We start from the raw sequence: 13,340 nt of genomic DNA, 5'->3' as shown, positions 1-13,340 counted from the left end.
GGACAGATTCCTAGATACATAAAAACTACCGAAATTCAATCAAGAAGATACAAATATTCTAAATAGTCTGCTATCAGCCAATAAAATTGAAAATGTAATTAAAAACTTGCCAACAAAGAAAATCCAGGCCCTGACAGATTCAATGCTGAATTCTACAAGAAATTTAGAGAAGATCTAATTCTACTAATGTTGAAACTCATTAATGAAATTGAAAGAGCAGAAATACTTTCAAAATAATTCCTGGAAGCAAGTATTACCCCGATACCAAAACAGAGAAAGATCCAACCAAAAAAGAGAACTACAGGTAAACCTCCATAATGAACATAGATGCAAAAAACCTCAATAAGATATTGGCATACACAAAGCAGTAAATCATCAAGAAGTTTATACATCATGATGAAGTGGCAGTCATCCCAGGGCAGCAGGAATGGTTAATATACACAAAGCCAGAAATATAATGTACCATATTAACAGAGCCAAAAACAAAAACTGCATGATCAAAAGGTACAGAACGAGGTTTTGACAGAAGTACAACATCCATTCATGGTAAAAAAAAAAAAATCCTTCAGAAAATTGGAATAGATGGTCTTTATCTCAATCTGATAAAAGCCGTTTATGACAAATCAACAGACATCATCATACTAAATGATTAAAAACTGGAGGCTTTAACTCTAAAATCAGGAACAAGAAAGATATCTACTATCATCACTCCTATTTATTAGTTTTGAAAACATCAGCCAAAGCAATTAGACAAAAGAAAGAAATAAAAGGAAGATAGGAAAGGAAGAAGCTATATTATTGTTATTTGCAGATGACACAGTATTTTACATAGAAGACTGCAAAAATGCCACCAGACTTGTAGATTTAATAACCAAATTCAGTAGTGTAATTGGATACAACTCAACACTCAAAAGTTGGTAGCATTCTTGTATACACACACACACACACACAAACACACACAATTCAGAGAGAGAAATTAGGGAAATCACAGTCTTCACAATAGCATCAAAAACAAAGACAAACAAACAAAACTTAGCATTGAAAATTATAATACTCCAAAAAAGGAGATTGAGGAGGATACCAGAAAATGGAAAGATATCCTTTGCTTATGGATAGGAAGAACCAACATAGTGAAAATGGCCATACTCCCCAAATTTTTATACAAATTTAATGCAATCCCAATTAAAACATGATTAGTATATCTCACAGAATTATAGAAAACATTCCTAAAATTCATTTGGAACCAGAAGAAACCTAGAATAGCAAAAGCAATTCTATGTAACAAAGGCAAGCAGGGGACACACATAATTCCTGACTTTAAACTATACTACAAAGCTACTATGATAAAATCAACATGGCACTGGCAACAAAACAGACCTGAGAATCAGTGGAACAGAACAGAAGATGAAGGTACAATTCCAAGCACACTCGGTCACCTTTATCTCTGACAAGGGATCAAACATGTTCACTAGAAGAAAGATAGCCCCTTTAATAAACGTTTCTGGAAAAACTGGTTTCCAAATGCCAAAGATTAAAACTAGACCCATGGCTATCACTATGCACTAAAGTCAAAATTGATCAAAGTTGTGTCTTTACAACTTGAGACCATATTCATAAGTGAAATAAATCAGACTCACATGTGTCTCCCTGACAGGAGAAACCAAGAGTAAATAAGGACTAAAATACAGAATAGACATTGAGAAATGGAAAGAAATTGTTTAAAAGGAAAAAGGATCTACAATGCAGCAAAGGGAAAAGGATGGAAGAGAAAAGGGGAAAAATGCAAGTCGTTTGCACTAGTAACGTTGCTTAGCTCATTGACAAGGAAGGTTTGTTCTAATATTGCTTAGAGAAACTTTAATGTCCAATCTTGTACTCTGAATAATTGCTTTAAATATAATAATATGCACTGTAATAATTATTGTTATTCTATGTTATGAAATTTTATCTTTTTTCATAAAATAAAAAAATAGGGAAAAAAAGAAATGGCTCAAAGATCTGAACATTAAACAGAAACAATCTACTGGAAAAGAAAGTAGACAGAAATCTTGAAGACATAGATATAGGCAGAGACTTTATGAACAAAACCTACACTTCATGGAAAATATTACAAAGAATCAACAATTGGGACCTCATCTTATTAACCAGTTTTGAACATCCAAAGAAATCACCAACAGAGTAAAAAAGACAACCCACAGATTGAGAAAAAATTATAGCTAGTTGTCCCTCAGACAAAGGACTTAACTTAGAAAAGTCAGATCCCTCCAAATTTAAAGACTCAATCCCAAAAGGGGCATCTGAAATAAATATGTTCTTCTCAGATGAAGAAATATAAATGGAAAATAAATACATAAAAATGTTTAACATCATTGGTCATTTAAGAGATGTAAATTAAAATAGTGACATTCCATCTCACTCCAGAAGCATGGCTATCATCAAGAAATCAATGAAAAACAAAGCTGGAGGAGCTGTGGGGAAAAAAGGAACCCTTCTCCACTGTTGGTCCGAGTGTAGACTGATACAAAAATGTGGAAATCAGTATTGGAGATTTCTTAAAAAACTATGATGAGAGGTCTCATTTGACCCAGCTATTCCCCTTCTGAATTTCTTCCTAGAGAAATTAAAAACATTGTATCACAGTGATATTATGTGCACCATGTTTATAGCAACACAACTGGTAATAGTTAAATCTTGGAAACAACTCAAACACCCATTAATTGAGGAATGGATAAAAAGATGTGGTCTTTTTATACTATGGAGTACCACTCAGCCATAAAGAAGGATAAACCAGGGACTTTTATAGGTATATAGATGCAACTTGAGTCTATACGTATAGCTGAAATAAAAGAGACTCTTACGTGTAAACATTGTCTTGCCTCCTCAGTGTGAGAAAATGAAAGAGTAAGTAAGGTCCAAAATGTTAACAGATATTCTGAAATGGTAAGAAGTTGTTCAAAAGGTAAAATGAACTAGGATGGAAATGAGAACAGAAGGGAAGGAAAAATACGAGATAGTTGTACTACTAATTTCTCATAGTTCATTGAAAAGAAAGATTTGTGCTATTATCATATGGAGAATTTTTAATGCCCATATTTGTACTGAGTAACTACTTTAAGATAACCATACACAATATATTAACCATCATTATTCTATTATTCTGTTATGAGATTTTGTTTTTCCCTCAAATAAAAAAATTAAAGGAAACTCACAAAATGCTGTTATAATAAAGTGGATTGAATGTATTTCATTTATTTAAACCTATATAAAAACTATGACAATCATCAAAATCAAAGTCATCTAATAGCATCTTCTTCATGACTATTTAAGTTTTTAATCAAAATGATAGTTAAAAATGAATTGAGTAAACAAATCATTTTAATATCTGAATCTTTAAAAAAAGAGTATTTTACACAAAATATTCAGATATAAACACAACAGAGATGATCTTACCACTCTCTAATTTTTCAGAACATAACTCTGATGTATGGTTCCCTTCAGCAATGTAAACTGGGAAGCTTGAGCACTCTAGGAATAGCTGACAGGCAGCAAGGAAGGCAGAAAGGTATTCTTTTGAAGTTTTTTGTTTATATACGTTACTTTCTTTTATATCTCCTTGTGAATCCCTGTCCCATTTTGGAGACCCTCCTTGCGTTCGACTAAGGTCACCTGGATGCTCCGTGGCCAATGTCTGAGGTAAAGAGTTACTCTGAATGACATAGAGGTTGATGAGTCTGGTAATAAACTGCTGGACATACTCCAAGCAACACTGCATTGCAGTCTTTTGGGCTGTCTTCCCGCTTCGAGTTGCTGTCCCCTGAGTTAATGTGGAAGGGGGCTGGATGATGGTTTCCTCGGACCCCACAGTAGACGCCGTTTCTGTCTCAGAGGACGTGCTACCTATTGGGATGGTAGCTGTCCCCTGCCCTTCATTGAGTTCTCTGTCAATGTCATCAGTTCGGTCTGCTTGATACTGTATAAACTCAGTGAAGCCACTTTCTGATGACCGACTACTTGGTGGGTTTTCTCCATCTTCAAACACTTCAGTATTATTCTCCAGAGAAACTGAGGGTACCTGACAGATTTTTAAAGAAGCAAAAGGTTGATTATACATACTGGAAATTAGAAATAGCTATTTTTTTAGGGAAGTTTTAGGTCGGATTATAAACTGATTAAATCTACATTTTGTTGAATTTGAAAACATTCATACATTGATTCATGATTATAATCAGAAATAATGATGTGATTAGATACATAAACATTTATGTATTTACCAAATATTTACATTCATATCTATATATCTGTATCTATCTATCTATTTTGTGAGGTTAGGATCTTTATCATCTATGTTGTTTTCAAACATCTAACAATCTCCTTCATCTATTTTATGAAATCACTTTCTTAATGTTGAAACCATGCAAAGAAAGAGACAGAAGATTAAAATATGTTATTTTAAAAATTAGCAATAAAATCAATAGGTTATCTGTTCAGAACTGCATACATGTGAACTTTGGTTAAAACTGTAAAGTACTACTTAAATGTTTGCTATTAATTTTACATTTTTTTACAAAACAGTTACTGAACTCATATGTGACAGGCATTGTATTAGGTAGTGGGTATAAAAGGAATACTATAATTTAGAAGGGAACAGACAATTATAATACAAACTAGTTTCTACAGTAGGACTCAAATGTGTTAACCGTTCTCTTCGTAAAAATGCTAAGTACAATCATGAAGGATATTGTCTTATTTAGTTTAAATAAACAAAGATGTGCATATCATACACTCCTTGGGTGACCAAGTCAAAGTATAACTTGAATAAGATTACGAAAGGTAATTTTATTAATACATTAACTAAACCGTCTGCTGCCCAAATCTGGACCTCTAATGTCCCTTGCTTCAGTGAATGACTCCACGATTCCTCAAAGCTAGGTAGACAGCGATGTAGGGGCCATTCATACGTTCCTCACCTCTCCTCCCCTTCCCTACTTCCCCTGTTATCAGTACAGTGTCAAGGGTGTGGGCACACAGCAGAGCTCTACTGCTCACTATGTAAACTTGGCAAGTTATTTAACCTCTCCAAACATCAGTTTTCAATTTGTATAAAGTAGCTCCCCGCCATCCATGGCAGATATGTTGTAGGAGTCCCAGGGGCTGTCTGCAAGTATGGATAGTGCTGAACCTTATTTATACTACGTTTTTTCCTATATATACATACCTATGATAAAGTTTATAGTAGGCGTTAATCATATAATAGAATATATATGAAATTAGTCATAGAATGACATTGATATACTACAATAAAAGTTATAGGAATATGGTCTCTCTTGCTCTCAAAACATGTAACTGTACTGTACTCACCCTTCTTGTGAAGAACATGATACAATGCCTACATAACAGCATGATGTGAGATGAAAGATGCACACACTGAGATGCAGTCTTAGGGTACTACATAAGGGTTACTTGAACAAAAGCACAATCCATCTGATTAACAAGACAGCTACTAAATGACTAATGGGTAAGACTATATACAGTGTGGGTACACTAGATAAAGAGATGAGTCATATATTGGGCAGGACAGATGAAAGGTGGTGTGAGATTTAATCATAATACTCAGAAGAGCACATAACTTAAACCTTATGAAAATCTTCTGAAATTTTCCATTTAATATTAGGGTCATTGTTGACCATCAGTAACTGAAACTATCCAAAGAGAACCATGGATAAGGAGACCACTGTAACTGAGGTGACAATAATTCCTACATTTTACAGTTGTCATGAGGACTAAGCAATGGTATATTAAAGGCATCCGGCAAAGTGCCTGGCATGTAGTAAACACTCCATAATCTTAGGATCACTCAGTATCCCTACTAACCTATTACTAAATCATTTTTATTGTCTTCTAAGTATACTAGCAATCCACCCATTTCTGTCTTTACTTCCCCATCTTGTTAGCACAAACACTACCACCTCTCACCTGCACTACTGCAGGTCTCCCCCATCCACTTTTGTTTCTCAGATCCATACTCCACACTGCAGCCAGAGTACTTTTTCTAATACACAAATCTGATTATGGCACTTGCCTTTTTCCCTTCAGTGTCTTCCCACTGCTCCTAAGATAAAGAATAAAAGCCTTAGCCAGCGATCAAGGCTCTGAACACCTGGCTGCTGTACCATCCCACCTGCACAGTGTTCCTTTCTGCCTTGGTCTTTCCACACGCTCCTTTCTCTGTGCCATGCTCACTTTTCTTTGCCTCATCTCCACCTCACCAATTTCTCCAGGGCTTCACTTACACACTCCTTCCTCAAGAAAGCATTCATAAGCCTTACGCCTACATCAAGTCACCCCGTTTTCCCCATTCTCTCCATACTTTCTTTTATGTATTAATTGGAACTATAATTAAGAGTGCAGGTATCTTTGTTATATGTATTGTCCAACTAGAAATGGCTGAAAAGCCCAGAGACTGCCTTCTTTATTTGAAAGATAAAACTGAGGTTCGTGAGGTTAAAAAAAGACAAAAAAGCAAAACTTGCCCAATGCTATGAAAATGAGCTAAACAGTAAAAGAGCTCAGGTGAAACAACGGTAAACTTCAGGTTTTTTCACCATACGATATTACAATAATAGGAGGAGAGCTTTTCATATTATTCCTAAATTTAGAGGTAACCATCAAAATCAAATTTATTTACCAATTCTTTTCTTTTGAAAATTTAGTGACCATCTAAAATTATGTACTTAAAAGACATTTACATGATAAAACTATCATCAGTTTATTACAATAAATTATTTCTATATCAATCTTTTGTAAAAGAATCATCAAATAATGGGTGATATTAATTTAATGGAGTTCAAGCTACAATTCAGTTGAATTTATAAACATTTGTAATATTTACTGGTATGGACTGTATTACATGTGTGTGATTATTTTATAATGAAATGTCTTTTTGAAAATAGAAGTGGTATTTTGGTCAGTTGAGCACAGAGATGCAACACACTGATTTGAAGAAAATATACTATGTGCATAGAATCAAATTAGATTTTTTTTTAAAAAAAAAGTATCAGTTCTTAAGCTTTCCAAGAAAGGAAATACAGAAAACACCTGACCTTTAAATGTGATCATTTTCAGACATCCAAGTAAAGACAGTATTGTCATACTTCAGTAAAAAACAAGAAAAAAAAAATACATGGACTGTGGCATACAAGAAAATCGAAGACAAAAAGGAAAAGGCATACTCTAAGGTTAATGACATCATAACTTTATTTGATTAATTTATTTATTTTTAGTGGTTTGAGACAGAGTATCATTATGAAATTCAGGCTGGTCCTAAACTCACTATGTAGTGCAGGCTGGCCTTGAACTCACAGCAATTCTCCTGTCTCAGTCTCCTAAAAGCTGGGATTACAGGTGTGTGCCACTATGCCCAGCCTGACGTTAAAATTTTAAAAGAGTACAATATTTGTCACACAAGTGGATGTTACCATTTTACCTTACCTATAGCCACCAGTAAGGATCTTCAGATGTCCTCTATGGAATAAATCTTCGTATTTGAATATGCTACTGAAAAAACACTAAGGGCTTTGCTTCCCCCACTCCCATGAATTCCATTGAAATGAAAACCAAAACTTTAATAACAGTTAATACCTACTTTAATTTTATTTCTAAAAAATCTTAATTTAATGAAAAACAATACAAAAAATAAAATTTTCAGCAATGGTAAGTGCATATGTATACACAATTATTAATATTAGCCTATGTTATGTATCACATATAATGAGCAGGTTGAAAGGAAAATAAAAATGATTTTGTTTCATATAGGCTAAACCTGGAATATATTCACACTGATCAAACATCAGTAATTTCCCTTCATATTGAAGAGCAACACATTTAACTGAAGAAAAGTTTTACGATAATTATCTGATGAGAAAGGTTATGTGAAGATATTCTAAAATATACTTTTTCCTATCTGGGAAAAAAAGAGTTCTAACAGAGGAAAAAAGGTAATTACACACACCCAATATTTAGACAATTACCTAATATTGTTCTCTAAAAATTTTAGGTTTTTAACATAGTAACACTGTGCTTAAAGTCAATGTAATCATTATGTAACCCAATTGAATGTTTTCACTCATAGTCATCAAAATATTTGATTGTAAACCTGAGTGCTTTTAAGATTTTGATTTTCCCATAAGTGTTTAGATAAGTTAGTGGTGCCAGACATTAATGTCATAAAAGTTTAATTCTAATCAAATTCATAAAATTGATGTTAAGAATCTGGATGACTGAGGGATTTTGAGATCATGAGAAAAATTTAATGCAAAAAGGATCAGTGAAGTTGGGACACAAACTTGTTTAATATGGTAGTCATGTTCAGATGCCTACATGTGGCGACCAAACATTTGAAATGTGGCTAGACTGACTGAGAAATTAAATTTTTAACTCTATTTGAATTTAAAAACTGATAACCCAGTAATCAGAAAACAAAGTATATTTGGAGCAAGTTGTGTATGTGACTTCAATTTTTCAAATATAATTATAAATTCAATACAGATAAGGTATTTATGTTAAAATGTAACATTTGAAGATACACTATAAGTAATAAAATATCACTATACTTGGAAGACTTAGTAGATAAAAAACTAATTTTTTTCAAACTACTTTTGTACATGCTGTCAAATTTATACAAATTACATGCTTAAACAATAATACATTGCTACACTGGGCTAAGTAAAATATAACTAAAAATCATTTCACTTGATTTTGTTTTTTAAATGTAGCTACCAGAAAATTTAAAATTACATGTCACTCACACTGTGTGTGTACTGAGAAGTATTAATATAGGCCACTCACTGGCATTATGGCTGAAAGCCTGCAATATGGTCTACTATCACATTACACGGAACTAAGAAATGTTCACTGAGCCATTAACCCAGAAACTGTTCTGCTTGAAGAACTACAAGGTCTAATACCAAAAACAACAGCCAAATTACCTTTTTGTCTTCCCATTCTTTTACTGTGTTGCTCTGCCCACTGGGAAACTGCAATACGCCTCCACTACCAGCAGATAACAGAGGAGGTTGCACCTTACTAAGGATCTTTGAGCAGAGCCTGAGCGAATCTGTAAGCTCAGAGGAGTGCAAAGTCTGGAGATGGCTTGTCAGTGCAGAGATCATCCTGAGCAGCAATTGGGGCAAGTGTTCTGTCTGGATTTCAATGTAAGTCTCCTGAAAATAAAATGGATATGAAAGATGATTAAATAATTTATAGGCTAAAAGTCATTTATTTTTTAATCTACACAAATAAGGCAATAATTTTACTCATGTTTTATAGGTATCATGCTCTTAATTAAAATTGTATAGTTATTTTATTCTTGATGACATAAAATTTCTACTCAAATTATCAATTTAAGTACTTTAAATCATACATTAAAATTTTTTTTTGCTGTATTACATAAATAGTAATGTAACAAAAGTGAATAGAATCAGTTAAAAACAGGCTGAATGTCATACCTGACACAGCACCCTCATACTTCTAGTAGGCTTCAAAGTGAGAAAGCACAGATTTGAGGAGAGAAAACATAAGAGGAAAAGATTTCCAACAGTCTTCATTTAATAGAAAAAAATCATTAATGAGTATAAATGCATTAGACCAATATAGTAAACACTATAATTTTATAGCATGCAGTTAAAAAGTATATTCCTTTGTATTATATATGTGAAATGACAAAACACTTGGAAAATGTTATGAAAAAAGCTATACCATAGAGAAAAAAATCAATTTAGTTTCAAAGATGAAATTTATCACCAACATGAAATATTTAAACTATGTTCTTTGATTTCCTTTTTTTTAACCAAGTTTTACCAAGATGGTCTTACCAAAGAAACTATATCCAACAAAAAATCCACCAGTAAGCAGAAATTGGTCAGCTGTAATTCAGATGACTCACTACTATCTCCAGGCCCAATCTGAAGTCTGGCATGCAGGGTTCTCCTGAAAAAACAAGATTTGCTTTATCAAGTACACTTTCAAGTGATATGAGTACTTGTAAAGCTTCCTGAGGGCCAAGTGAACAATGGGCCACAAAATTAATATTCCTGTGACAAAAACAGTTCCTTTACACTACTGTACCTCTATTGGAAAAATTCTCAAAGCCAGATCCTTAGGCCTCTCCCTGTAATGCCTCTCTTTTACTTCCAAGTTCTTCTGGATCTTACCAGACATTGCTCTACACTCTGAAGACACAAAGTAAAACTATGATACAGTCCCTGAATGGTAAGAAATACAATTATATAGATAAAGAGTACAACAATGTGACAGTGTGAAAATAATTGATTTTGATGGAAGATTTGAGGAAGTCAAAAGAAGTGTAAGTCTTTCACAGATGGGTACAAAGGGTAGAATATTTTTAAAATAACATAAGTGAAAGCTTACTAATACAAGAGTTTATGTGTGTTTTGAGAATAATGCAGGTCAGTTCAAGAAGCATGGCTATGAGTCTGTGGACCCAGAAATACAGTAGGGTAGATGTGTGTTTGAGAACAAAGAAAATGGGTAGGGTTAGCTGATAAAAAGACACACTTAACTGTTCTTAATTCCTATATTTTATTCCCTCTAGGAGGCATTTGCAATTTTAAACTTAACACGATGAATGTGCATACGTGCATCCTACTTGCCCCACTGTCAGGTCTGTGAAGATAGGGACTTTTCTACGTGCCTAGTACAATGTTTGTCAGGAGGGTATTAAACACCTGCCAACTGGATATCAAAAAGTTTTCTAAGTCATTGAGGAAATCCATGTAAATCAGCATTTACTTTTTAATGACCTCTAAACATATGATCGTATATATTTAGTTTTTGACTACAAGCTCATGGAGCTTGAGAGATTAGTTTGGTTCTGAAAAAATTTGGTCTAGAATCCAAACAGATTTCACTCTGGATCACTAGTACTTTAGGGTTTTAGATCATTCTTTAGGCTTTGTACCTTAAAGAGTTCAAGGCTTTTATCACCAGTTCTATGGCTATGAAAATACAGAAACATGCAGGAGGTCTGTTACTAAAAGTGGGAATATTTTTGGGAATGTGTGCCAAGGCAGCAGTATAATTGTTTTATCTTCTCTGTAAGAAAGAGAAGCTAGATTTCTATACACTGGAGATGTAAGAATCTTTCATCTATGTTGCTGGAATGAATAACTCACCTTTGGATTCCTAATTGTTGGATATCATTAATGACTTTTATATGCTAGAGTAACAAGGTAGAGTCAGATGATAGCTACAAAACAATAGTTTCAGTAGTTGTAGAATGTATAAAAGAACATTCTTGAGATTAAACAACTTAAAAAATTAGCTTTGGATATTGAAACAAATGAAATAGTTTAATTTACCTACAACATTCTTCAAACCAACGTGCAACATAATCCCACATATAATAAGGTTCAAAGGAATTAAAGAGAAGATTGGCAGTTTTAATCAGCTCTGCTGTTTTCTTATTTTCCCTTAGTTTACTAAAGAAAAGAAAAAACAAAAAGAATGTTATCAATTTTTTTAAAATTTAAATTTAAGTGCAAGTCCTAGGTAGCTGCTAGAAAATATGGTAGCAAGCACACTGTAATAAATAATTTTAATCTATTCTATTCTCTTAAAGAGATGCAATTATTCTTCCAAACTTGAGTTTTCATAATTCAAATGTACAAACAAAATCAGAAATTAGCTTTACCTAACAAAAACCACAAAAGAACAGGAAGATCTTTCTGAACTCTTTTTTTTTTTTTTGTCTTTTTCGTTTTTTTATCGGTACCAGGGATCGAACTCACGACTGCCTGCTTGCAAGGCAGGCGCTTATGCCGCTGAGCTAAATCCCCGATCTTTCTGAACTCTTAAGTGCACAGTATTAATTTGGCATTAAATTGTTGTATTTCCTATGGCACATATAAAATGAGTAGTGATTTGAGTTTGCCAGTCTTGTTTCTAAAGAATTTTTCTTGCATCCCTGTGTTGTTCAGGATTTTCTTAATAAAGTTTATTTTGAACAGTTTCAGTCAAATTATTATTCTTGCCTTTAAAAATAACAACAAAAGCACTATTAAATTGTAAATAGCTATTATTATTGAAATTCCATCAGGGAAAAAGAATTATGTTATTTCAAATGGCTACTATTTAATCAATTACCTATTTTCTCCTCCTACCCTCCCTAACAAAAGAATTATATGTATTTCTCTTTCATATAAACCTATATCTGTAGAAATATGTGTTTGGGATCAAACCCATGGTCTTGTGCATGTGAAGCAAATATTTGTCTTTACACAGTGAAATACTACTATGGAGCAACATAAATTCTTAGGCAGATGAAGCACAGAATAAAACAGGAAGACTCTGTTAGCGTTTATCTATCAATGACTTAAGAGAACAAGACATGCTAATGTCTTAAGCATTCAGAATGAATATACATACGCAAAAGAAGATATAACTGTAACTTAAAAAAAGAATATCCAGTAGCCTTTCATTCACTTAACAATTACCTTTTTCAAGTCTTTTTCTAATCTATGATTTGGTTTCCTGAGTGTATTAAGCCCCAAGAGGCACTACACTATGAAACAACCAGGACTGCTTAGCAAACAAGTCACAGCTCCTGTTATGAACTGATATGTGGCACTCTCCTGGAAGTCTGGCAAGTGACATTATACTCCTAGAGCCAATACGTTCACTGCTAAAATTTAACTTTCTAAATCAGTGAGATTAAGAACCATCCCCACCACATGGTAGTTGTATGGTGATGCTTAAAATGCCTAAATGATGAGTGAATTATACTTCATACTACAAAAAAAGAGTAATAAATCAGTTTTACTCATTAGATCACAAACTTCATAAATAGGATCTCGAGTTAGAGCAACAGCCGTGGGCTGGGAAAAGAACCAGGAAGACAGCCTCTCTATCTCATGAACCAGCAGCAGCTGTGGGCCAGGAAAAGAACCAAGAGGAGCCCCCAAAACCCCACGCAGGCAACCAGCTCATTTGGAGGAACACCAGCTGGGATGATAGCAACTGAGATACCAAAACAGACTTAATGTTTGTGTTGACTGATTGACTTTGCAGGCTTGGGATGGGTAGTCTGGGCATCTGTTTAGAGGATAACAGAATGCAATACAGCAACTATGGGGTATTTCCTTCTGTCTTGTTTTTGAAATTCAATTGTTTTGTTTTGTTTTGCTCAGTTTTATTGTTTCGTCTTATTCCCTTCAAAATAAAAAAAGGGCATTTCACCCGAAGCACATTTCAATTTTATGTGCTAACTAAAGGCAAAAATTAAATTAAAAATTACAATGTTCAAAGACAAAAAAAAGGACTCCACT

At 33.7% G+C, this 13,340-nt stretch overlaps 1 protein-coding gene across 10 annotated transcripts in view; it reads right to left on the bottom strand.

Moving 5' to 3' along the window:
• Positions 1-13,340, bottom strand: part of Dop1a (DOP1 leucine zipper like protein A) — a 120,248-nt gene that overhangs the window by 44,309 nt on the left and 62,599 nt on the right. For 8 of the 10 annotated variants that reach the window (XM_063233132.1, XM_063233137.1, XM_063233140.1 and 5 more), the window contains 5 exons: positions 11,376-11,495; positions 9,870-9,984; positions 9,504-9,533; positions 8,985-9,218; positions 3,451-4,072 (listed from right to left, as the gene is read on the bottom strand). In XM_063233132.1, the coding sequence (XP_063089202.1) occupies positions 3,451-4,072; positions 8,985-9,218; positions 9,504-9,533; positions 9,870-9,984; positions 11,376-11,495 (1,121 nt within the window). The remainder of the gene's footprint in view (positions 1-3,450; positions 4,073-8,984; positions 9,219-9,503; positions 9,534-9,869; positions 9,985-11,375; positions 11,496-13,340) is intronic. The other 2 variants (XM_063233135.1, XM_063233139.1) reach the window with 1 other exon arrangement.

This window comes from Cavia porcellus, unplaced genomic scaffold, assembly GCF_034190915.1.
Source record: "Cavia porcellus strain 051 isolate PalLab524CR breed Dunkin Hartley unplaced genomic scaffold, mCavPor4.1 scaffold_22, whole genome shotgun sequence".
Classification (NCBI taxonomy): Eukaryota; Metazoa; Chordata; class Mammalia; order Rodentia; family Caviidae; genus Cavia; species Cavia porcellus.
This window is presented reverse-complemented; position numbering and strand designations above follow the sequence as displayed.